Genomic DNA, 23,821 nt, shown 5'->3' on the forward strand with positions numbered 1-23,821 from the left:
TCACCAGTCTCCATCGAACCCACGATTTGTATCAAAGTCAGAACATGTTATGTTCAGGCCACTAGACCGCTTTATCTCAGCAGTTACTGTTATTAAAAGTTAATTTGAATAGACTAATTACACCTGTATGGCTGTTATTTGATGTGTTAGTTAAATCATTGTTCAAAATTTTGTGGTCAGTATTTTTTTATTTATTCAGAGTTTCTGAGATTTTTTTATAAAAACACTTTAAAATTAGTTTTTCAGTTCCATTTTAAGAAAAACTTGATAACCCAAGAGTTATCAGGAGGTTGATAACCCAAGAGTAAGCTCTTGCATTTTTAATGGTGTTTCTCTAGGAAACATTAAGAATTGAACAGGGGATCAATTTCATTGTTAGTCTTAAAGTAATTGGTCAGTAGATTATGTAACATCTCCACAAAGAAGATTGTTACTTTTGTAGCAAACAACACAACAGGTTTCACAAATTGTAATTGGCCAGGATGTGTGTTTGTACAGTGAAGTATTGTATGAACAACAGCTAATACCCTTCTAATTTCAGTTCCAGCACATGTTGAGTCACCTTCATATCCTTTATAACCTCTTACATCAATTTAGACTATAGATGCATTTAGAATTTCACATTTGTTTACAACGTATCTCTCTCTCTTTCAGGAACATTCACAGAATGGGTTTCAGTAAATAAAGCTGTGCTGAAGTAAAGGGACGACTAATACAAATCTCATAAAACGAGGTGTTTCAGGTAGATTTGGAATTGCTCAGCATCTGTTCATGGAGACCACAAGTAAATCCATGAATCTTACTTTCTCCATTGAGGACAAAAATGGAAATAACATCACCTGCCCCAGTGAGCATTCTCCTGATTCACTAAGGAGCTCTAGCAGTTTGAGTTGTGGCGGTTCAGACAGTCCTCTTGACGTAGAAATGGAGGACTGTATCACTCGCCCAACAAAAGACAAGACGACTTCCTCAAAGGTAGTGAAATCAAGCAGAGCAATTGCTGTAGACTTTGAGAGCTGGAATGAGAATATGGCTCTCTTGATGATAGTGGACACAAAAAACACTGAATGCAATGGCAGTGACAGAAGCTCGGAAACCTCCCCTGACTGTGGAGCGCGAGAGCTGTCTGAGGTGGACTCCTGCGAGCCATCACGCCGTGGATCCAGTGAGAACTGCTGCTCTGTGAGCTCAGGTGAAATGGTCATGAGGGGTACCAGCTTTGTCTTAAATGAGAATGACCAGCCACTTAGCGTCTCACTAATCGCTGAGTCCAGAACCTCCTTGGATATATCTTCAGATCTCGGCGTGGTATCTGGGATGTTACCTGATGTGTGTGATGGCTTAGCGGAGGTGCCACAAGCAGAGCCCAAGAATCAGGGCCTGGAGTGTACCTACATCCAAGCCAACAATAAGACCTTTCTCCTAGATGAGAAGTCATTGAGCAATGAGAAACTTGAATGTGTTACACCTGTTCATTATCACAAATTCAATGTGCAAAAGTTGGTATGCAACAGCAGTGGATCAAATCAGTCAACACCAGTGGAGGGGAAAACTGTTCTTATTACTGCTTCTGAGGATTTAGACATTAGTGGCAATGCTCAGACATCAACTCCAGTGCAGTCTGTGAATAACAAGACATTTTGCCTCCCATCTTTGTCTGAGTCACCTCTGAATAAAGATGAAGGTGATTCAGTGAGTCCAATGGCTCAATTTATTAGCCAGCAGCAAGGTGCTGCCTCTCAAAACCCCAAAACACCATTGATTTCAGCAAGTAAAAGCAAAAAAATTGAAATAAAACGATTTCCGAAGCCTAACTTCAGTAGTATAAAGTCAAAAATTATGTCACGTGCCACAAACCCCTTTAAGACATCAAGTGCACCAGTTCCAAAGACTTCATCAAACTCCATCCCTCAAACTAATGAAAGCCAGACTACGGACCAGCATAAGTCATCTCCTACCAAATCCACTTCTGCTGAAATAACCAGCACATCTGCCACACCAGCTCGAAATGTAAAAATCTGTAATGCAGCTAAAAGAACTCTCTCATCTTGCCAAGAAAGTGGTCCAGCCTCGAAATCTCGCCCACGTCGATGGTCTGAAAGCGCGACCTCTTCAAAAACAAGCAAGGATGGAACACAAGAGAAGAATTCACAGGTCAATGGTGTTTTGAAAAACCTCGTCACACCACAAAAAAACACTAAAGGAGGTGCAAAGACCAAACCTGTAGAAGCTAAGTCAAATAGAGAGGACTCGCAGGGGAATGAGTTAATGAAGGTTCGTGGGAAGAATCAGAAAGTCAGTCTGTTGGTAAGTATGTCTTGGCAAATAACTGATGTGTGGCTTTTGATGATGAAATGAATCCACAATCAATCCTTTTAGATGCTACAAGTGGATTTAGAGAGCACAACATTAGTAAATCTCAAACTATATACATACCGTAGCGCAAAACACAAAGATTGCATTAAATTAATTTAAGTTAGCGTTAGATGATGGTAAAGGTGATAGGGAAAATGAAGATGCATAATTAAAGTTAGTTTATCCAAAAATAAGATTCGTTGTTTAGTTCCATGTATTAATCCATAAGACTTTTGTTCATCTTCAAAATACAAATGTGAAAAAATAACAAAAGGTATTTTTAAAGAAACATCAGAGATTTCTCTCTATTCAAAATCTATTTAAACTTTAACATCTTGAAAAGTTCATAAATGGTTGGTAAACACAATCCATATGATTTGAGTTGTTTCTTCCAAGTCTTCTGAAGAAACATGGTAGATTAATATGATGAATAGATTAAATGTATAAACATTGATACACAAAGTACAAATAGAGAACATCAAATATGGTAAACAAAAGCAAGTTGGTTGCAATGAGACAAACCTCACGTTTTGAAGTCAAACTTTTGTTTGGAATACAGTAATCTCATTAAAAATGTCATAAAAATATCTAATGTAAAACTATAGAGTACTCGGTTTTAAAGATGAATGAAGGTAATACAGGTTTACAGGTGGTAATACAATTGAGTAAATGATGATAGAATTTATTTCCTCTTTCCTTGTTTCTTTATATATCCAGTATCACCAATAGAGCCAATCTCCACTGATAAAGATTAATTAAATGTCTCATATTTGGCCACTATTAAAATTTGTTAAGTTTTAAAGAAACTTTTGAGTGAGTTTTTAATCATTTAGGTCTGTTTTATTTGGGATTTTGCCATCTCAAACAAAGCACAGCTCACAAACAAAATGTTCATGCAGTGTACTGTAATTGCTGTTTTAATTACTGCTGCAAGAGGGCAGCAAGCTGAGTCTGTGGAAAATGTGTTCCATGTGCGCACATCAAATCATGTTTACAGAGCTAGAGAGAAAAAAAAAAAAAAAAACTTGGCAGTGACTTGAGAATTCCCATGGGGCTGTATTACAATAGCTGCTCACGTCTCAAGTCTGCATGAGTTTCAGTCTCACTCTTCAGATGTGTTATGGCCAACGCTGCTGTAAGCGTGGGGAGCTCAGGGTTGGGGCGGCATGCATGGGAGCGAATTGCTGAAAGGGGACTTCTCTTGCAGCCGGTGTCTGCCAGGCCAGCAGCAGCATGTGAGTGGAGTAGAAGCAGGCTTGGCTCCCAGCCATCCCCAGCCAGGACAGGAAGTGCCTCTACTGCTCACGTTCCAGCTGCAAACTTACGACCACCGCTTTCAGCTTCTAAGCTCAAACGTAGTACAGCGGGAAAAGATGGCAGCAGTACCTTGGACATGCCTTCACCCCGGAGCAAACTGAGCACATCTGATGGTAAGGGCATTTTGCACTGCAGAGCTCTTTTCTTCATGTTGTTTGGTCTGCTTTTATTTTAACGGTGTGAGTTGGTGTATAGACTAATGGTCAAAGTTTTGAGTGATTCATACTGTTTTTCTTTTTATTTGTCTTGTGTAGTGTCATTCCTGTCAGTCTACATTGTATGAAAACAATGGTGTCATGATACATTAAAAGAGAATGAATTGCATGTTGTAACATCAGTTTCTTTATCAGTAAAAATAGTTTTAGGGAGGACTTGATTTATTTGTAGATTTTGTACTCCTGATGTTCTAAAGTTACTTTGAGTATTAAAAAAAGAAAAGAAAAAGTATCTTATATGCTCCCCAGTACTGCATTAATAAAAAAAATATACAGTTTTATTAAATATTATTACAATTAAAAATAATATTTTTTTGCTTTAATATATTTTCAAATGTAATTTATTGCTGTGAGGGTAAACTTTCAGCATCATTACTCCAGTCTTCGGTGTCACATGATCCTTCAGAAATCATTCTAATATGCTGACTTGATGTTTAAGAAACATTTCTTATCAATGGTAAAAACAGTTGTGCTGCTTGATATTTTTGTGGGAGCCTCTAATTCTTCAGGATCCTTTGAATACAACATTTAGAAGAATGGCATTTATTTGAAAAACAAATCTTCATTTCATTAAGTCTTTATATATTGTTAATACTAAAATAATTCCATGTATAAACGGTTTATTTTGTCACAGATTTATGTTGGGCAGTATGTTTAATCACATTTCTACCGTGGGCTAGGCTGCTTAAGGTATCTTAAAAGCCAGATTTGGGTCGTTTTTGGAAGATTTAAAGCAGATGTAGTTAAGTGTCCAATGTGGGGAGAAAAACACAACTTCCTGTAACCATGAACTTGGCACAAAACATTCATTGTGTTTTTGGAGGCTTGCGTTAAATTGCCTTTCCATTGTTTTGTTTTTTTATATAGTGCATCTAAATAACAATGGCTTATTGTTTGTCACTTCCCTCTGCAGTTAAGCTTAAAATGCATTTATCTGTAGGTCCAAGTGCAGTTTCAGGATCCCAGTCCAGATCTGCTCTGTTCGCAGCTCCAGCATCAGCCTCCAAACTGCCTGTGAAGTCCAAATTACAGACCAAGAGCTCCAGCACTTCTCAGACAAATGGACATCCAAAGCAAGGTGAGCCTTCCCAGATTGTCAGCCCGGTGGAGAAAAAAATATATATTTATAAATAATTATTAAAAATGAAAACGAATTATGGATAGTAGTGACTGACTTAGACAAGATCAAACTCATTTTATCCAGCTTGACCCATATTCCCTGATAGGTCAGTGTTGCCTTAAATCTAAAGACTGATGATTAAATCCCTTCTAAAGGATTCAATCTACTTTAACTAGATTTTTGCAACATGTCAACTTTGAAATGATTTTAGCTTAAATATAAAGCTCTTTAAGTCCAAGTAGATTAAATGAACTGATATCTGTTTAATCAGAAGTAGCACACATTAAAATATAGCCTGCTTTTTTCAGTCTAGACAGTGATGCTCTTTTACCTTTTGAACATTGTGCTGCTCTCATTGGTTGATGGACATGTTGTTTGTATGGAGCGAGACACTCAGTCCCAGATGTCTGCGGGGCAGGGTTTGTTCCACCTCAGTTCACTTGGAGGGGTATGAGAAAGCAGTGCACATCCAAATAATGATGATCTACCAATGCAAACAGACCTTATTTTCTCATCATTATGTTTAACTCTCTGTGGAAGGTCATGCCTGTGTATAGAGGCACCTCGACTGAAATCTCAGAGCAAGTTTTTACTAATTCCACTCTGAATCTGCAGCCAAGCTCTTGTGCTCAGTGTGATCTGACTCTTTTGACATGTCTTCTTATCGGATCTTATCGCTTTTGTATTATTCCTTTGTTGTTTGCCTTTAATGGGAAGCCTAAGACTCCGTTGTGGAGAAGTAAGTATTTTGTTTTTTTGGTAGGCTACTGTTCAGATGTACAATTGCAAATATTTCCAAATAACTACAGTAACATGGGTACCTATATTTTATCAGGTAGTAGTGTTACTTTATTGCTGTTTGTGGTCAATTCAAGTCACCTTTATTTCTGTACTTCTTTATACAGTGACGATCATTCCAAAACTGCTTTACATGATTAAAGTAACATAATCAATGATGCAAACTTAAATGAGACTTAAATGATAAGTGTCTGTTAAATGCATACATTTTATATATATTTTTTGAAGCAGGTGTACCAAGACCGTAGTGTGATTATTCAGCTCTTATCAGTTCAGTGTTGGTTCAATTCATTTCGAAAACTGTGTAAAGTTTAATTCATTATGAAATGGCTCAGTTAAGTTCAGCTAGAAGTAGTTCTACTGAATAACAGTGCCATTATTCAGCTCGAGTCAGTTCAATATTGATTCAGTTCAATGATCTGGTATAACATTGTTGATGCTGTGAAATGAATCTATAATGGACAAATTCAGTTCACTTAAAAAGTGGAAGACAATAGCATCATTATTCAGCTTCATTTAGTCAAGCTTTGTTATCATCTGATATTATAAGTGTAGTCAAATTGATAATATTGCTGAATTTTAAGTGTTTTTTAAACCCCAGCTGATCAAGCCAGTGGTGACAAGGAACCCAAACTCCCCAGATCAGGTAACAGAAATGGAGAAAAAAACTTTGGGAGAAAGGCTCTCTTGCTTAAATGAACAAACACTGTCATATTGTGTAAAAAAAAAAAAAAAAAAAAGTTTTTAGTATTATAAGTATCATAACATATCAAAATCACTATATTAGCTCACTGCAGTGGCAGCCCATCAAAGAATGTACAATATCAGGGAGAGATCTTGTTTATAGGAGGTTATCATCAAAAATAGATGGGATGATAAAATCTGCTTACAGTATGTTTTATTGCTTTACATATAAGCCTCCTAGGAAATTTTCTCACAGGTTCACAAACTAATATGCATTAAGAAACTGTTGAATATTTCTGTTGGTTGTATATTTATTTATTTGTTTATTTATTTTAAATCAGACCATGCTGAGCCCCCTGTGGGAACCTTGAGTAAACCTCCTCCTAACAGAACCACATTGTTAAGGACCAAGCTGCAATATCCACCTACCAGGAGTGTATCGTCAGGTATGAGGAGTCATATTTTCAGTATCGTTTTTAGCATTAACCTTTGTGTCTCAGATAGAAGGCTAAAACAGTGAATCCCCTGAAAAGGCTAGGGGATGCCTGGGTCAATTCCCCAAAATTGAAAGAATCATGCAAGACAAGAAAATGTTTAGAAACTAAAGCCTTTTTAGTGCCATTCGTATTTTTTACATTGTGAAATTATTGCACCCCAACCTGTTCATTCAGTACAAGTCAAATGTTTAACAAAAATTATTAGACTTTTCTTATTCTTTACTTTTCGGTCTTTGGTCATCTATTTGGTTTGATTTTGAGTAAATCAAAAACACATCTTCTCCAGGTTCAGAGAAGTCTTCAGGCAGTCCTCTGAAAACCCCTACTACAACCCGATCCATGAGACCTGCTCCAACAGGTTAGACCCAGTTTATTAAATTTGAATTGAAGCATACAGTTATCACAGTAAATTGTCATTTAAAATACCTATACTGAGTGTTTTAAATGTATTTATAAAAATAAAAAAATAGATTTCCAGTATATGGCATTTGTTTCAAAGAAAGACCCTCTAATTCTAATAAATCCTGTTGCTACACTGTGTCTTGTCTGTGATCTGTGAGCGGGTCGGCAGTTGGCTTGCACTGTGTGAGCTCTGTGAATCCCTCTCAGCAATGCAGGATATTTAATCACAGCCAAGTCTGTAACACAGCTGACACAGTCCCTGTCTTGTCTCAGCCTGGCACATGTAATGTGTGCTTTCTTACCACCCATAAGTACTGTAATTAAGAATGGCGAATACATTCCTTTCAGGGATTAAGTCTTGGGTGTATGCATGCAGCATGCCTTCAAGCCAGTGAGACTAGACTCCATCACAATTATCTCTGAGAACGTTTCGTTCCAAAGCAAGTTTACTTTAAATAATTGTTATCCTACACCTTTGGACAGAATCAATTTGAATTTTTTTATGTAGTAAATTGATTCAATAGTTAAGTTTGTTTTACTCTTAGTAAGTGCTAAATCCAGATTTGTGCCATGTAATATAAGCCACTATACCATAACTCTGAGTCCACACTGACTATCTTTTTTCTATGTAATTTAATCAACTTAATTTGGTATTTTAATTAATGAAATCAATATTTTATTAAATTAGATAAGATAAATAGAACCATTAAAAATAGTAAAGTAGAATAATTTTACTTCATCCTTTAACCCCAGTCTTTTATTCCCCACTCTTTTGTTTTTAGATTTTGTGAAATTCCATATTCATGTGCAAGCCTTGTATTTCTTAAGCTTATTTTATGACCCTAGCCTCTAGTTTTTGGACTGCAGCCTGAACTGTGCAGAAATGCATTGTCTGCTGCTGTCAGCAACCCCACATAAACTTAATTATATTTCAAGCATAACATTATGTCGTTCATGGGCTGCATACTTTGTTTTCTGCGTTCTTGCTGGCATCACAGGCGTGTGTTAGACATTTTTTGTGATTCTCTGTTTGTGACCACAACGAAATCTGTTCCCTGGCCTTGTCATGGGTCTTATTTGAGAGGTTTAAATGCAACGTACATCTCAGGACAAATTAATATGTATGTTTGGGTTTTTATTATTATTTTAATTCAAATACTAACTTAAAAAAATCTATTTTTTTCATTCATTTTCTTGATTTGATGACCTAATCAGGGTTCATATCGTTCTGTAAGCTGTTACTTTCTCTCCTGTCATTTTTGACCCTCCCCGATGTGTGAATGAAGGAGAAAGCTGTGAGAGCGTGAACCCACTCACCCACCCACTCCTGCTCTGCTGCTTACTCCTCCCAGCTCCCTCCCTTCCCTCTCTCCTTCCTTCCGTTCACCCAGCATCCTGCACCTCCTTAACACCCAGCGAAGAGCGAGAGATGCTGAGCGTCAGTGGATGAGAGCTCAGACTGGTGGATAAATGCCTTCTGCTCTGCCTCATTTATCTCTGGGTCTCCTGCCTCTCTTTAATCCAGACTGCATCAGTTCATTTGTTTTTGCCAAAGTGTGACGGGGAGACATAGAGGTTTTCTCCTTCCTTCCTTCATCACAATCTTTGCCATTTTTCTTGGCAGATGTATTTATTTTTATATTTTTTGCTTTAGCCTCACATGCTCACCGAGGCTGTTGTTCTTTTTGTTTTGCTTATGAAGAGTTGTCCTTTTTCTGTCTTCTCGGCAAGATGTTTTTCTCTTCCAAATTTTCACTGTCCAACATCCATGTGAGGCTGACAGCGAAGGGATTGCTCAGAAACCTCCAGCTGCTGTCAGGATGCAAGAGCACTTTGGTGTTTCAGGCAGGTCTGTTCCTCAGAAAACGCTGTTGTTGTGGCTTTTCCTTCAATCTGCACAGACGTTTCAGAGTTTTTCTGTACAGCTCTCAAGGTGCCGTCTTCACTCACTGGCAGTGGTGTTGATTCTATCTTTAGACTCTGCTTTTCTCTCTCTGCCAAAGAGTATTTGATATTTTACATGGCCAGTAGGCATCTTCTTGCTAGCCGCAAATAGAGCCTGGGATCTTTTTTGCAAATAACATGTATATTTGTGCCACAATTTGGGTTATGGTCATCACCTACCAAGTCAGTAGATACAGTAAGTTCATATTCTTACCTTATTCCTCTTTTCAAGCGAGTTGGTTCACAGGTTTAGAAACCTAATTTTCCTGTTTTCAGATGCTCCGGTTATTTTGGCCTGCGGACTCGGGTTGAATGTAATATCTTGTAAATATTTTGACACTATTAATTCCCATCATTGAGATGAAGTAGACATGTTTGTGGCAGTAACTCTTCTTTTTATAGTGACTGGCCAAATAAGGAATCTAGTGAATAAGGAAACAACTATTTATTCCATGTTCGTAACATCACAGAGGACTATATTTGATCTCAGTAAGTATTTGGCTAAGGTTTCACCTGTTGAAATCTCCCTCTAAAAATAAATGCATATCAACTCCAATTATAGCATTAATGATAACCTTATTGATTGTTAAATCTATTTCTGCATGCACCTTCAATAGTACCTCTGACCTTTACGATGATTTGGAATCTTTTTATGTGGTTACATTCTCTGTCAGTATACATCGGCTAACCTGAAATTGGTGTAACTGTCAAGGCACTAATTGGGTTTTGCAGGATGGATAGGTTTGATTTATTTACTTGATAGATTTTTTTTTCTGCATTAAGTATCCTTTTTTTTAATCTGCATAACTGATATTATTTCGAGTTACTATAAGTGCTTGCACTTTAATGTACCTTCAGTCTGCTCTTAAGTGAGTTTTCCAGCAGAGGGAGCCACACGGATGTTTGCCTAGCAGTGACACCTTATGGTTTGAATTATACTGCATTTTTAATGTGTTGGCTAACATGATTTCTAATGTGCCACACCAAGACGACGACCTACATTTTTGCCTTTTAGAAATGCACTGCTAGTTTTTAAGAGAATGTCATATGAAAAATAAATTAAATTTAGGACCTCTAGAATCATGTTTGCAAGGCAAAAGCATTCAGAGTTTATTCAGAGTTAATTATTAATGGTGTATTTCTGTTTTGTTTTTAATTGATTTTTTTGTTTAAGGTCTCTGTTTAATGTCTGCCACATAAAATGTTTCTAAAAAGCCAGCCCGGATTACATTTCATTAGCTTGTTAAATATCATGCCAGGAGAGACTGGTCTGCACAAACAGAGGTCAAGGACTGTAGAAGTGTTTATAATATCGCCTCTTTCATTAGTCAGCATAGGCAAGTTTTTAAAAAGGACTAATATTTCCAGTTCCTTCAATCCAAGCTAAACCACTTTATTTATTTTATGGGTGGGTACAGTGAACTAACAGACTTAAGAGCCGTTTGCAACTTTGTCTTGAAGGAGTAACAGGATGCTGGAAAGGAAGAACATTCATATATACTGTATGCAGTCTGAATGTATTGTCAAAGTATTTTTATTTTTTATTTTTTTAATTACAGTATTCTGGACAATGTCTGTTGGAAATAGTTTATTGACATTTGGATCAAGTTCCAAATTGGTCAATGTTTTCATTCTTATTGCTTGGATGTTTCTCAAAAGACCCATGTGGAGTGTTAAACAATGCACGTTTTGTGACCTTCGAAAGCTGTCTCTAAAAGGACTATTGTGAATCCCAGCTTGGATTAATTTAGTTAGTTGTACAATTAAAAATATGCTTATAGACATTCATTTTCATAGCATTAAATGCTGTGCAAAATGTTTTTCTACGGTGTGGACAAACACGCACTGCTGAAACTGTGTGCATAAATGGTATTTAACCTTCAAGTATTCTGTGTGTGTGGTTTTTTTTTTTTCCTGCATTGTTAAGGCATGATATAAAATGCTGAAAATCATGAATCATTGCTAATCATTTTTTTTCCTACTGAAAGTGTTTCTACCTCCTTTTTTGCCTTCTAGAAACCAGAATTTTAATAGTTTAGACAGAAGTTTTGACACATTTTGTATTTTCTTTATTTTTCAGTTTTATATTATTATTATTTATTTATTTCATTCTTTAATTTTCTTTGGCATCTTAATGCCTTTGCAGATGTGTGGTGCTGTGAATCAGTTGCTGTTGGATTGATATCAAAGGAGAAAGGCTTCATGGGGTTCGTTGTCCCACCCCTGCCTTATTAAAGTTGGTATTTCAGAAATGTCAAAGGCTACTCACACCGAACTGTTATGTTATAACTCTGCTAGGACAAACTGGATTAACAACATAAAGACTTTAGGTGTTGGCATTGGGAAAAATGTTTCTATAAAAGCTATTTACACCTCACAGGGGTTTTATGGCTTTATATAGTGCCATTTTACACGCCGGTGACTTACTTCAGGTACCCTTCCTCTAGTAGTAAGGCAGCTTTGTAAGAGGGATTTGAGCCCTGATTATGTCCTGGTGTTATATTTATGAGATGATGTAAATGAAAGCCACTGTGGCATAGCCCTGCTAAAATAAGAGCTCTCTGATGGCCGGATCTGCAGAGGGGGAGATGTTATTTAGTGATGGGGTGAGCTGTTAACTCATTCAGGGTTGCATTTGGTGAAGGGTTGAATCTGTTTTTGGATCATCTCTTGGATTTTAATGAACATCTCTGACGTAGTCGGGTCTAAGGTCTATGAACTGGAGGAGCACGGTGCAGAAAAATAATGCTGAATGTTGTCACAGCACTGAATGCGTGTTCTCTCACAGTTGACAAGAACAAGTCAAGGACGATTTCCCGAAACCAGCAGCCCCCGACAAATGCGCAACCGGATCTGGTACCACCAGAGAGCAAGTCTAGAAATGTGGAGTACTACAAAACTGTGTGTGAGAAGAAGAACCAGACCATTCAACAGCTGGAAAACACGCTCCGATCCAACAACCGCAGATTCGAGGCAGTGGCGGTGGTCATAAAGCATCTATGTGCTGGGGTGAGTATTATGAGTTTATACTTCTTAAATTCATGATGAATCGTTCTGCTATACACCAGAGGTGAATAATACATGAAGGTATGATGTCTTTGATCAGTTAGGATTAGATTTCTTTGGTTCGAGTTCGATATTAAGGTATGTTCTGACCACCCAGCACTGATTATATTGGTTTGTAGACTTGGGTGTGTTTGCAGTCAGGTAATGTTGTGTTACTCCCTTCTGCTCTCTGTTTGTTCTAGTGGTGTTCTTTAACACTTAACTTCTTTATTACTACTTTATCACCTTACTTCTTAAACCTTCCCAATGACCTGTCTTGTATAGCTTTTCTCAAATTCATTCCATATGCAGTATTTTTTAAATAACCCTCCAAAGCTTTGTCTATTCAATTTTCACATTTTATTAACATTTTAATAGTAATTTTAATTTATTAATTACTGGTGCTTCCTCAATATGTAAATGTATACCAAATAATTGATCAATTTCTGTCAATTATTCCTCACCGTCTAAACTTTGGAATTTTACTTATTTGTTTTTTTTTTTAAAGTCATCTCATGTGCACCAAGGCACCAAAAATTATTTCTCAATAATATTTCAGATTATAATCTCTCATAAAATATATTTTTCTTTTGTAATTTACTTTCCACCCTAGATGCATCTATTAAAACTCAGGTTACATGTAATCTCTCCAGCTATTCCTGACTCTGGACCAATTAGAGCATGCTAATTTTGGAATTGTCCTTGTTAAAATGGGAATATGAAGGCAGTTTGGCTGAACATGTTTAAGTTAATGGTGTGAAAAGGACAACCGCCGCTGTGTAAAAGCAGTTTGTTTGAGCTGAAGCTGACAGGTTATAGTCTGGAGTGCATGTTGGCTGCTCCTGCAGAAACTGGACCAAGACCAACTTTAAACTAAAAGGCATTACTGTAATTAAGCTGTGGCACTTAAAGAATCAATCCATTTAAAAAAAAAAAGTGTATTTATGAACACAAAGGTCAAAAGGTTTCTCTTAGCACTGTAGATTGTGGACTAGACATTTTATTTAATTATACCTTTTAAAGTCCAAGGTTCACAGTTTTTCTTGGAGTGGTCTCTGCCATACAGACCACCACACAATAATTTATACAAGTGGAGTACAACATCAGCTCTTCTCTTAAGCCATGATTCTTTCCCTTTGGTCTGTGTGTTTTAAATGTGCGAGGCACAATTTCAATGTGTGCTGCTTTCGAAAATTCAGTGTTCTGTATTGACTGTCACCAGATGTATGAATCTGAAAACTGGGTGCTACAACATAAGATATAGTATATAGTGTATATAGAGCATGAAAGTAAATGTAGTGTTTTAGCACTGTATAGGAATGTGTTAAGCATTCATTAGGAGGTTGGGCTTCAGCATGTCTGTGTGAGAGTGTACCAGCTGCTGCCTTCATATGGTCAGAAGCACCAGAGAGCTGCTGGGGGCTGCTTCATATCCTTTGTTTGCAATGAGCTGTCAGCACACTGTGTGCATTGCCATAATTTCACTCCGAGAGGCCACACATGCTTTCCCTGAAGCAGTAACATTAATTACCATAGTTGATAATGATTGATAAATGTGTTTTCAATATTTTCCCACTAAAGTTCTTGGTATGACCACATAATTCAAAATATTTAGCTTAATTTATTTATTTTTTTATGATATTTAATGCTTTTGATACATTATTAGTTAATATTGTATTTAGTATTGATTTGCTTCACCAAACTGTACAACATTATTCATATGTTATAACTGCATATTTTTACATTTATTTATTTGTTTGTTTGTTTATGATGCAAACAAGTCTGCTGCATACAGAAATGGTTGTTTTTTATTGTGTATAGAAAACCGTTAATAAAAAGGTTACCATTTCTTCATGCCGTAAAAAACAGCATTCCTTTTTTACAACAATCATCATCATGACCAATAACAATAATTAACAATGGTAGTAGAAATAATGGTAAAATAGGTCCTTATGTTTTCCGTCATTTTCTATTCCATACAAAAATAATAGTATTTAATGATGATAATAAATTAAACAATTGTTACTATTATAAATTTTATAATAATTCATTGTTTTCTAAAATATATAAAAATATAATAGACTTATTATTATTATTATTATTATTATTATTATAATTATTATAAAAGTCTATTTTTTTTACTGCATACAGAAATCATAACAATAAAATAGCAACTTATTATTATTATTATTATTATTATTATTATTATTATTATTATTAAAATGTTCTGTATGCAGTAGAAAACAATGGATTATAATAACTTTCATAATAGTAACTATTTTATGGTTTAATTTATTATCATAAATGGAAAATAATGGATAACAACATTAGGACCTATTTTATCCTTTTTATTAACATTGTTATTATTGTTTTATGAGGATGATGTATTTTAATAGTTGTAGTAGTAATAATAATTTATTATTATTATAATTATAATTTTAGTTTTCTGCAGCACTTATTTGGTGTACAGTAAGCAAAAACTTGATATGGACTTCCAAATTTGAATCTGAAAGCCTTGATTTAATTATAGACAAATTAAAAGTGACATCCTTGTAGTTTTGTGTTGTCCAGTTGTTAACTTAATAATAAATATGAAAGTTAAATTGTATCCTGCATTGCTTTCAGGTAGCAAATTCTGAGGAGGAAGGCGTGAAAGACCGCAGTCCTCCTCTGTCCTCTCATGTCCTGTGGAAAGGTCACTGCACACTTCTGTAACACGTACCATTTCATTAAGTGCCACTCAATCATCCATCTGTCAGACATTGCATTTTGCTCTACTTGCTGTGGTTGTCCTAAAGTGCAGCATTTATGTAGCAGCCTACCAGGCACAATACAGCCGCCTCCCTCCATTGCCCTTCTCTTAGATATATTATGGTATCTTTTCACCACTGAGAAGGCGAGCGGTTGGAGGAGGTGAGAGCCAATGAGCTTTTTCCACTAGTCCCTCCGATGTTGAGTGAGACGGCAGAGAGAGGAGGTAGAGGTGGCAGAGGTTCATGCATCTGGGCTGCTGGCGTCCTGCATTCTGGACTGAAGTCACAGAGACGGGATCATGGGCTGCTCAGGCAGCAAAGTGTGCCTTAACGCTCCCTGCGCTGGACACAGGGTAAAGACATTATCCTCTCCGCAGGGTGCAGGGCAGGATAGATTAGCATTTGAAATGGGATAGCTGTGAATGTGTATATACAAAGCATGTCCGTTGTCTAGGATTAGTTTGTGGTATTCTTTAATCTGATTTGTTTCACTGTTTGATTTATTCTAATGAATATGCAATGACGAGTTCATAGCTGTAGTGTAAATGTCCCTCTGCAAGTGTTTGCACTGCTCCTGGGGGGAAGGGGCCGGTCAGGACGGCAGCACGCGGTTTTTGAAGCGTCTTTGTGTTGGTTAAGGAGGCTGACAGCCCTGCAGCTGTGCCGCTGGCTGTCCTCCACTTTAAAAAAGAGACAGTGGTGTGAGAGAGAGAGACTGCTGGTTTCATTGCTCTAAATTCATTTGTTGTCATTCATATGCTTGGTTTTTAATTGAATCTTTAAAGAGCTGTCATAGTGGTGTGTAAGCCACAAAGCTGAGCTATGGGGTGGTTGAATACCCATGCAGATGTCACGACTGTTGCACAACAATGGGTTTTCTTTTAATGCAACAACAAGTTACAAGGAAGCCTGTTTTTCTTTAATGCTTCTGTGCTGCTTTGCTAATGCAGTTATTTATCATGACAATCAAGCACGTACAAAACTGAACTATAACTCCGATCCATCCAGTCGTGTGGTTGACAGTCACCCTTCGAAGGGAAAACCTAATGCATAATTCATGTCTGTCAAAGGAATTTCAGAGCTGTTCATCATGACATTAGATTTCACTTGGCACTGCCCTGCTCTATTGTGACATTCTTTTGGCATATTGAATAATTTGAGTAATATGAAGCATGTGTTGCATTTAGAAATGATAAAGTGATTTTTCTACTGTTTTCCTGCAGCATGAGGAGACGATGAAGCAGCGCAGGGAGCTGTCTCAGGAGCTGGTCACCTTGCGTGAGGAGCTGGGTAAGTGTGTGTGTGTGTGTGTGAGTCATTGTAGAGTTCTTGGCTTTCACTGTCTGCGGAAAGAATGGAAAGACCTGCCAAAATGAAGCCGTTTGTAATTAATGTAATATTTGGATTGCTGGTCACAGGGTAATCATTGGGATGAACAATAGGTGTGCCGTTTCTTGCCGTAACACGCACACTACAGTGACCTCTCATACTACAGTGTGATAGCCTGTATCTGTCTTACCTTTTTTTTTTTTTCTTTTCTCTGCATTTTGCAATAAAAATATCAAAACAGTAGTGGTAATGCACTTTAGAAAACACAAATATGGGTAAATGTGTTATTTTAGCACTGCACAATCCGAGCTTCTTGTCATAGTGTAGTGCATCTTGGGATGCTGTTTAGATCTTATCAGAGTTCCTGCGAACACTACCATTCAAAAGTTTGGGGTTAGTATTTTTTTTTTTTTTTTTTTATTATTATTATTATTAATATTATTATTATTTGTTATTATTATTATTATTTCACTCAAAGTATGCATAAATTTTTTTCACAAGTTACAGTGACTACATTTAGAATTTTACAAAATATTTCTGTATCAAATTAATGCTGTAATAAAGAATCCTGAAATTGTAAAAAAGATTGTATCATGACATCCACAAAAAAATATTAAGCAACGCAACTGGTTTTAGCATTGATTTAAGAACTGTTTCTTGAGCAACAAATCAGCATATTAGAATGATTTCTGAAAAATCATGTGACACTGAAGATTCTGAAAATTCTGCTTTGACAGCACAGGAATAAATAGCTTTTTCAAAGGTATTAATATTTCACAGTATTTCTGCTTTTTAATGTATTTATTTTACATTTAAATAAATGTAGCCATAGTGAGCATTAGAGACGTATCAACCCCAAACTTTTCAGTGGTACTGTATACTAGGGTCTTGTTAAGTTCAGTATTCTGTAATATTTACCCATTAAGTTTATATATAAAAAAATGCATTTAAGCATGCCTACTTAGAACATAATTAATATAATGTATCCAATGTACACTGGTACCATGTTTGAATTAGCCTACAACAGAGTGTGTCTCCTAGTGCATGAATTACCATTTGTTTGTAGATGGAGGCTGGTCTGTTTGTTTTATTGGTCCTGTTGGAAGAGCTCTCCCCTCCCATATGTCTCATTTAGGAGACACGCCTCCAAAAAAGCACATACTCAAAGCAGAAAGGGTGAGCCGTCCTGGAATGTGAAGGTCAATGTGTCTGTCGACAAGGTCAGAGAAGTCTGACGTTCCTCACAGTCTAATGGGCAAAGTAACATGGAGAAATGAATTTAGTACCAGCCAGTGTTTCCCATGAGACGTCTGATCCATTGATTTCACCGCTCATATTTCCACCGGAAAACTGAGCATACAAGGGAGAGATATAAGGATTGTTCTTTCTTTATTGATGTACGGAATCGTCTGAGCAGGGTTCATGTATTTTTGCTTAATCAGAAAAAAGTTATTTTTATTCTTTGACTTGGCAAAGGTAGAAGTCTGGCAAATGATCACTCTTTACTATTATAATCACTGCTTAAGCGTATTAGCACATTCCAGGCCTCCTGACCTCTGTAAGAATTCTACAGACAACCTCCTGAAGCCACAATATAGCTGCAGGAAAATATCAGCAATATTACCCACAGATAGCTTTATTTTCAGCTTTCACCCAAGCATAAAGCGAGTGATGTCACTGTGAATGCTGCAGCATGCCATGTTTTTTGGCACACACCCAGAATTCCCTTTTAAAACAAGAGTGTCTTTTAACACAGGACAACTGCTCTCTTCCAGTGAAGCGAAACCTGCTAGAACTGTGTCCAATTAATTTAGTTTGCTATTTGGCATGTGACTTTATAAACTTCTCTATGAAGAATGTTAACTTAATGTGCCCTTTGTGTCATTTTGTGAATAGATTTAATGTAAAAACATCTGTTTTCAGACTTAACGTCTAGACGATGTCACATGATTTATTTGAGGCACATTCAAACTGGCTTTTTAAATGTATGGTTTAATTTTCCATTTTGGTCAGAAAGTGGATATAAACACGTGTATTTACATAAACAGTACATTTGTCAAGCTTTCTGCTGCCAAGAGCTTTCTGTAATAACCTAAATAAACTGTTTGGATGCATACTGTATGCGCGGTCATTTTTGCTGACTGTCGAGTCATGACCTGTTGTGCCCCGTTTAATTTTTTTTCTTTTGTGGAAAAGAAAAAGGATCCTCCTCCTCCATAACTGTCTGTTTTTCCTCTTGTTTGCATTATTTAGATTATTTATAGGCCTTCAGCTGTGCTCTGCATCGTAAATATAACCTGTAATAGAATTACACTGCAGATTCATGAAATACATCAAGCCATTAGCGAGCTCTGGGTCTGGCTCATCTTCTCTGAGTGGATCTGATCATGGTTTAGCTATGTTAACTGTCTCTTGTACAGCAGGGTCAATAGATACTGTTCTCATTTAACCCCTAACAACAGCTTTATAATGATTCTGATTGAAACTCATTTTAAGACTCTCTTAAAGGGGGAAAATCAGTGGTTTTCATCTCCGAATACAGATGATTCGATTGCAGTGCCAGTAAGGGAGATGACCCAAGTTCCCCCTGGAGAACAACAGCCGTTCTTGTGTTGTGACTCATTCAAGTAATTTATTTTGCTGACATGCTTTTGACCTTTGATAATAGATGAGGTTCAGAAATACCTACTGATGCGCCAGTAAACGGATAAAATGAGCTGAACAATCTGGTGTGATTAAGCTGTTATTCTACAGAAGTTAGGCATAAGTTCCCAAGCACTCACTGAGTGTTTTCACACAAATATGAGCATCACATTAGCCTCATGAAGTGAGTGGACTGGTCAGCTCTGTTTGAAACAGCTGCCTTGATTTCTGCTGTTATTACATTACAGTGACCTGAACCAGGGACAAATAAGTTTCATAAAGAGACTTACTGGCCTTTGCATGCTCATTGCATCACATGACTTTGTTGGTTATGCCACATCTCTTGGATTTGGCAGTTAATTTTTCAAATATCAATAAACACTGAATCATCTTTAATTTTTAGTCAATAATAAAACCTAAAGTAGTTTGGCGTAATCTTTTATTTTCATTCCATTATTATAATTGTTGTGGTTTAATTGTGATGCGAGTACTGTTGTAACACCCTGACATTTCTGTTTTCATGCCTCCCTAAAACATCACTGCGCCTCTTTTAAATCACTATATGTATTGGTATACGTTTGCGTTCAATTCATTTATAAATGAATAATAGCCTCTTATTCTATGTAACAGACTACAAAGAGCAGAGCAGCTGCAGGATTCAGCTTGCTACTTTGTGTGAAAACCGCAGCAGTTCTGTGCAGGGCAGTGAAGTGCCAGCTGTTTCTTTCTATAAGAGCAAAGGTGGTTAATGCTCACAGGGACCGTATCTGTGACCCTGTTCTGATTGAGAGAGAATAGTGGCTGGTTAGGAAACGTCTGTTCATTAGGACTCTTAGGATTAGTGTTCCTTTTGCTGAACCTTCTCTTAGTTGTAATTTGACATGTTCCTTGTAACAGTTGACACATTATTTAGAGATACCGTAACTGTAAAGACAACTGGGACTCATGCAGAATACTTGAGTAATGAATCATAGCATCGAGTGTCAGCAGGGCCTGATGTCAAAGTGGCAAATGGACGTGTTGGCCTTTCAGCATTTGCTCTGGTTATCCCACTGCTGTCTACATATAGCATATCTATATTTTCATATCACAAACTGGTGCATTAGATATCAGATGTCCTTTTTTTATTTTTTTTCCAGAAGAGTGTTGCTGTCATCATGCCAGAAAAAGGGCAATCATCTTAAATGGTGCTTTAAGGGATTGATTTTTGTAAACCGAACTAATCCGTTAATTGATCTTCTAACTTCTCCTCCGATCGGATCTTTTCCTCAGTGAGCTCGGCTCACTCCTGTGAGCGTCTGGAGCAGGAGAAGGAGGAACTGCGTGCAGCTTTTGATGGAGTTCTACAGAAGGTCCAGGAGCAGCACCGCTCGGACCTCACTGACCTCGAGGAGAGACTCAAGACCTTTTACTCCACCGAGTGGGAGAAGGTCCATCAGACCTACCAGGAGGAGGCTGACAAGTGCAAAGCTCAGATGGAGCAGCAGGTGTGGAAGACAGTGGGCCTTTTTTCGTGTCACTACACACTTTTGTTGGACATACTTTATTTCTGATGTCTTAAACTGTAATATTAAACATGATCACTTTCTCAAAACTATGTAGAGTGGTTTCATAGCTTTTGTTTTTCTTGTACCTTGGCAAATGAGCCTTGACCTTTTTAGTTGTTTGGACATATGGTATCTGACTTCCACATAATTTATACACAAAACAAACCAATAAGACTTTTTTTAAAATTACTTTATTTGTACTTGTCTAGCTAAAAGAGTTGCGAGAAAAACATGAGGCTTTGAAGAAGGAACTGGAAGTCAGCCATATGGAGGAGGTGGATGGCCTTAAACTACAGTTTGAAGAGACTTTCAAAGGTAAATAATATTGGGCTTTGTTTTTGTCTAATATGGTCTTTATCGGTCTCTAAAATGTGTGTTTGTGTGTGTATTACTGAGCCATATTTTGGGGACAAATTTGTATCCAGAAGCTAAACGTGACAATCTCCCTAAATCTTCTTTTGGGAACATACTCATTTATGTAAAGTATATATCAAAAAAAAATGTGACATGACATTGTGGGGATAAAGTTTAAGTCCGTATAAGGAAAATGGTTTATAAATAATAAAATGTCTGTTAGGTTTATGAGTAGTGTAAATGGATAAAATATAACCATTTGTACAGTAGATAAAATGTCTATGGAGACTCCTCAAACTCAAAAATTCAACAAAAGTGTTGAAAAGTGTATTACCTATTAATATATCATGCTCTGTCTTGACTCTCTCAGAACTCAGACAGTCCCATGAAAAGGAAATGCAGACTGTCAATGCAACACTGAAGGAATCAGAGGACACGTTATCTGTAAGGCAGTGACCAAGAGCTAAAATTCTCCACGCAGCATCAGTGTTTCCTGCTCACTTTTCCTTTCTTGTAACAGACATTTTCATATCAGTGCATTCTTCCTCAAACAGAATCGAATTCAGGAGCTCATGACGGAGAATAACAACCTCAAAGAAAAACTAGATGCTGAAGTGAAGAGAAGGAAGGATCTGGCTGAGAAAACACAGGTACGTTATCACTCCTGTATAGCTCCCAAACATCTGTGTTATCAAACAGTGCTATTGATAGTAATGCATCTCTGCTTTAAGTAGACTGTGTATTTTCCATGAGTGACCGGTTAATATTAGACTGGTCTTTCCAATCAGAGTTAAAGAGATTCCAGAACACTCAACATTCTGAAAATGCATGCGAGGGCATTTAGATAACTACCCTGCATAATACTGTAACTTGTAATACTGAAAGTTCATATATCAGGGTTTCTTCAACTATGGACACTTTCGACCCTTAAGCTGTTGGGGAAAAAGTAGTGTTTTACATTTATGCATTTAGCAAATGCTTTTATCTAAACACTCTTAAAACACTATTCACATTCTCACATGGGTTTAGTTTGTTCACCAACAACACCCAACATTGTGTATACTCTTACACCACAGGGGAAGGCTTTATTAGAGACAGTAACATAATTTGGGGTGAAATTAGAATTACGCCAAATGTGGAATCCTGAATTTGAGACTTATTTTCTAATTTTACTGGATCTTAATGATCCAGTTTAGGAAAGCCAGTATATATTCTTGATCTCTCTTGCTTATTTTCTTATGTTTAAGGACTCGCATACTCTTTATCTGGAGCAGGAGCTTGAAAGCCTTAAAGTAGTGTTGGACCTCAAGAACAAACAGATCCATGAACAGGCCAAGAAACTCATGCAGATAGACAAACTGGTGAGCTCAATTATCAGTTGTGCATAAAGTGTTTAGATTCTCATCACAGTAAAGAGATTAACATAAATCTGACGATCCAATATATGTGCTGGAGAAACTCTCTAAGATTTGATTTATTGTTAGATGGAGAGGAATGTGAAGCTGGATGAATGTCTTAAGAAACTGCAACAGGAAAACGAGGACCTTAAAGCCAGAATGGACAGACATGCTGCTTTGTCAAGGTAGCCTACCACAAGCTTGTGTTCATAAATGTGATACCCTTGGGATTTTAGAACTTATTTCACTCGATCCACCTGTCTAGCTTCTAACATTTGGGTGCTTTCCCAGTGGGCTTCATTCAGTTAGACCTCTAGCAAACAAAAGTCTTTGAAGTTTTATTATATTTGCATGTGGTATAGGACATTCTACAAAATTGCTTCTGGCTTGACACTTTAATTGCTTTGATTACTTTGTGCTCTTTTTGTGGTAAGAATGGTGTGTTTTGATTGCAAAGCTTTGTGCCGAGAGACCCTCTGCTCTTTCATCTTGTGCAGTAATAGTGACTACTCTAAACATGTTTACTAGAGCTTCCTTGTTCCATTGCAGACAACTGTCCACAGAGCAGGCGGTTTTGCAGGAAACCCTCCAGAAGGAGTCCAAAGTGAACAAACGCCTGTCTATGGAGAATGAAGAGCTGCTCTGGAAGCTCCACAACGGTGATCTGAGCAGCCCCCGTAAGGTCTCCCCTTCCCCGTCCCTGAATCTCCAGTCACCGCGGAACTCTGCAGTGTTCTCCAGCCCTCCTGTCTCGCCCAGATAACAACGGCCTTCAGCTTCCAGGAAGCACTTTCATACAGGACAGAGCACTTCCTGCATGCTGAAGCTGGTCTGGACCATGTCAATGGCTCTCAATATGGAATGGACTTTGTTGACTCTTGTACAGATTAAAAAAAACAAAAAACTGAAGACTATTGCACAGAAGCACTTACCAATGAGGTCACCCTCGTACTTTGCCTTTCACATCAGACTATGGAGGAAAAAAGAAATATCTCAGGGCTTGTAGAAGGTTTCTCTCAAATGTATGGGTTTTTTCCCCTCCTGAATTGCTTTGTTCCCTGAAGGTCCTGACTTTTTTGTTTTTTGGGGTTTATTTTTTAGAGGACTGACATTAGAATCCACGACTGGGGCCTTTATCAACTTTTCCACCAGACGCCTTTAAGTGTACCTGTATATACGCAGATTTATCTTCGCTCTGGGACGAATGCCCAAATGCAAGCTGGCCAATGGACATTTACCAGATGCTGCTGCTCGTGTAGCGTTTGGTTTCCCTTTATTTTATGCAGGACTTCAGATACCAGATGAACTTTTCTAAAGAGGCACTTCATAGATCAACTCATGCCATAAACCGACTGTTACTATTTACTCGAATGGAAACATTCACTGATCACAACCAGGTGTTCTCAAAACCTTATGCAACA

The 23,821-nt window shown here is 37.3% G+C and overlaps 1 protein-coding gene across 3 annotated transcripts; it reads left to right on the forward strand.

Annotated features, from left to right (window-relative positions):
• The first annotated feature begins 771 nt into the window (after window positions 1–771).
• Window positions 772–23,821, forward strand: LOC113113995 (microtubule-associated tumor suppressor 1 homolog A-like). 3 transcript variants are annotated; one of them, XM_026280650.1, is made up of 14 exons: window positions 772–2,307; window positions 3,563–3,785; window positions 4,828–4,965; window positions 6,831–6,935; window positions 7,273–7,344; window positions 12,121–12,341; window positions 16,354–16,420; window positions 20,375–20,589; window positions 20,859–20,964; window positions 21,374–21,447; window positions 21,558–21,653; window positions 22,251–22,364; window positions 22,488–22,585; window positions 22,950–23,821. In XM_026280650.1, the coding sequence occupies exons 1-14, from the start codon at window positions 772–774 to the stop codon at window positions 23,161–23,163; spliced, it is 3,279 nt and encodes a 1,092-aa protein (XP_026136435.1). In that variant the 3' UTR covers window positions 23,164–23,821. The 3 variants fall into 3 exon arrangements, with proteins under 3 accessions (XP_026136435.1, XP_026136437.1, XP_026136436.1); XM_026280652.1 differs by lacking the exons at window positions 772–2,307; window positions 3,563–3,785; window positions 4,828–4,965; window positions 6,831–6,935; window positions 7,273–7,344 and adding an exon at window positions 9,105–9,237; XM_026280651.1 differs by lacking the exons at window positions 772–2,307; window positions 3,563–3,785; window positions 4,828–4,965; window positions 6,831–6,935; window positions 7,273–7,344 and adding an exon at window positions 9,365–9,528.

Source organism: Carassius auratus, chromosome 14 (assembly GCF_003368295.1).
Source record: "Carassius auratus strain Wakin chromosome 14, ASM336829v1, whole genome shotgun sequence".
NCBI lineage: Eukaryota > Metazoa > Chordata > Actinopteri > Cypriniformes > Cyprinidae > Carassius > Carassius auratus.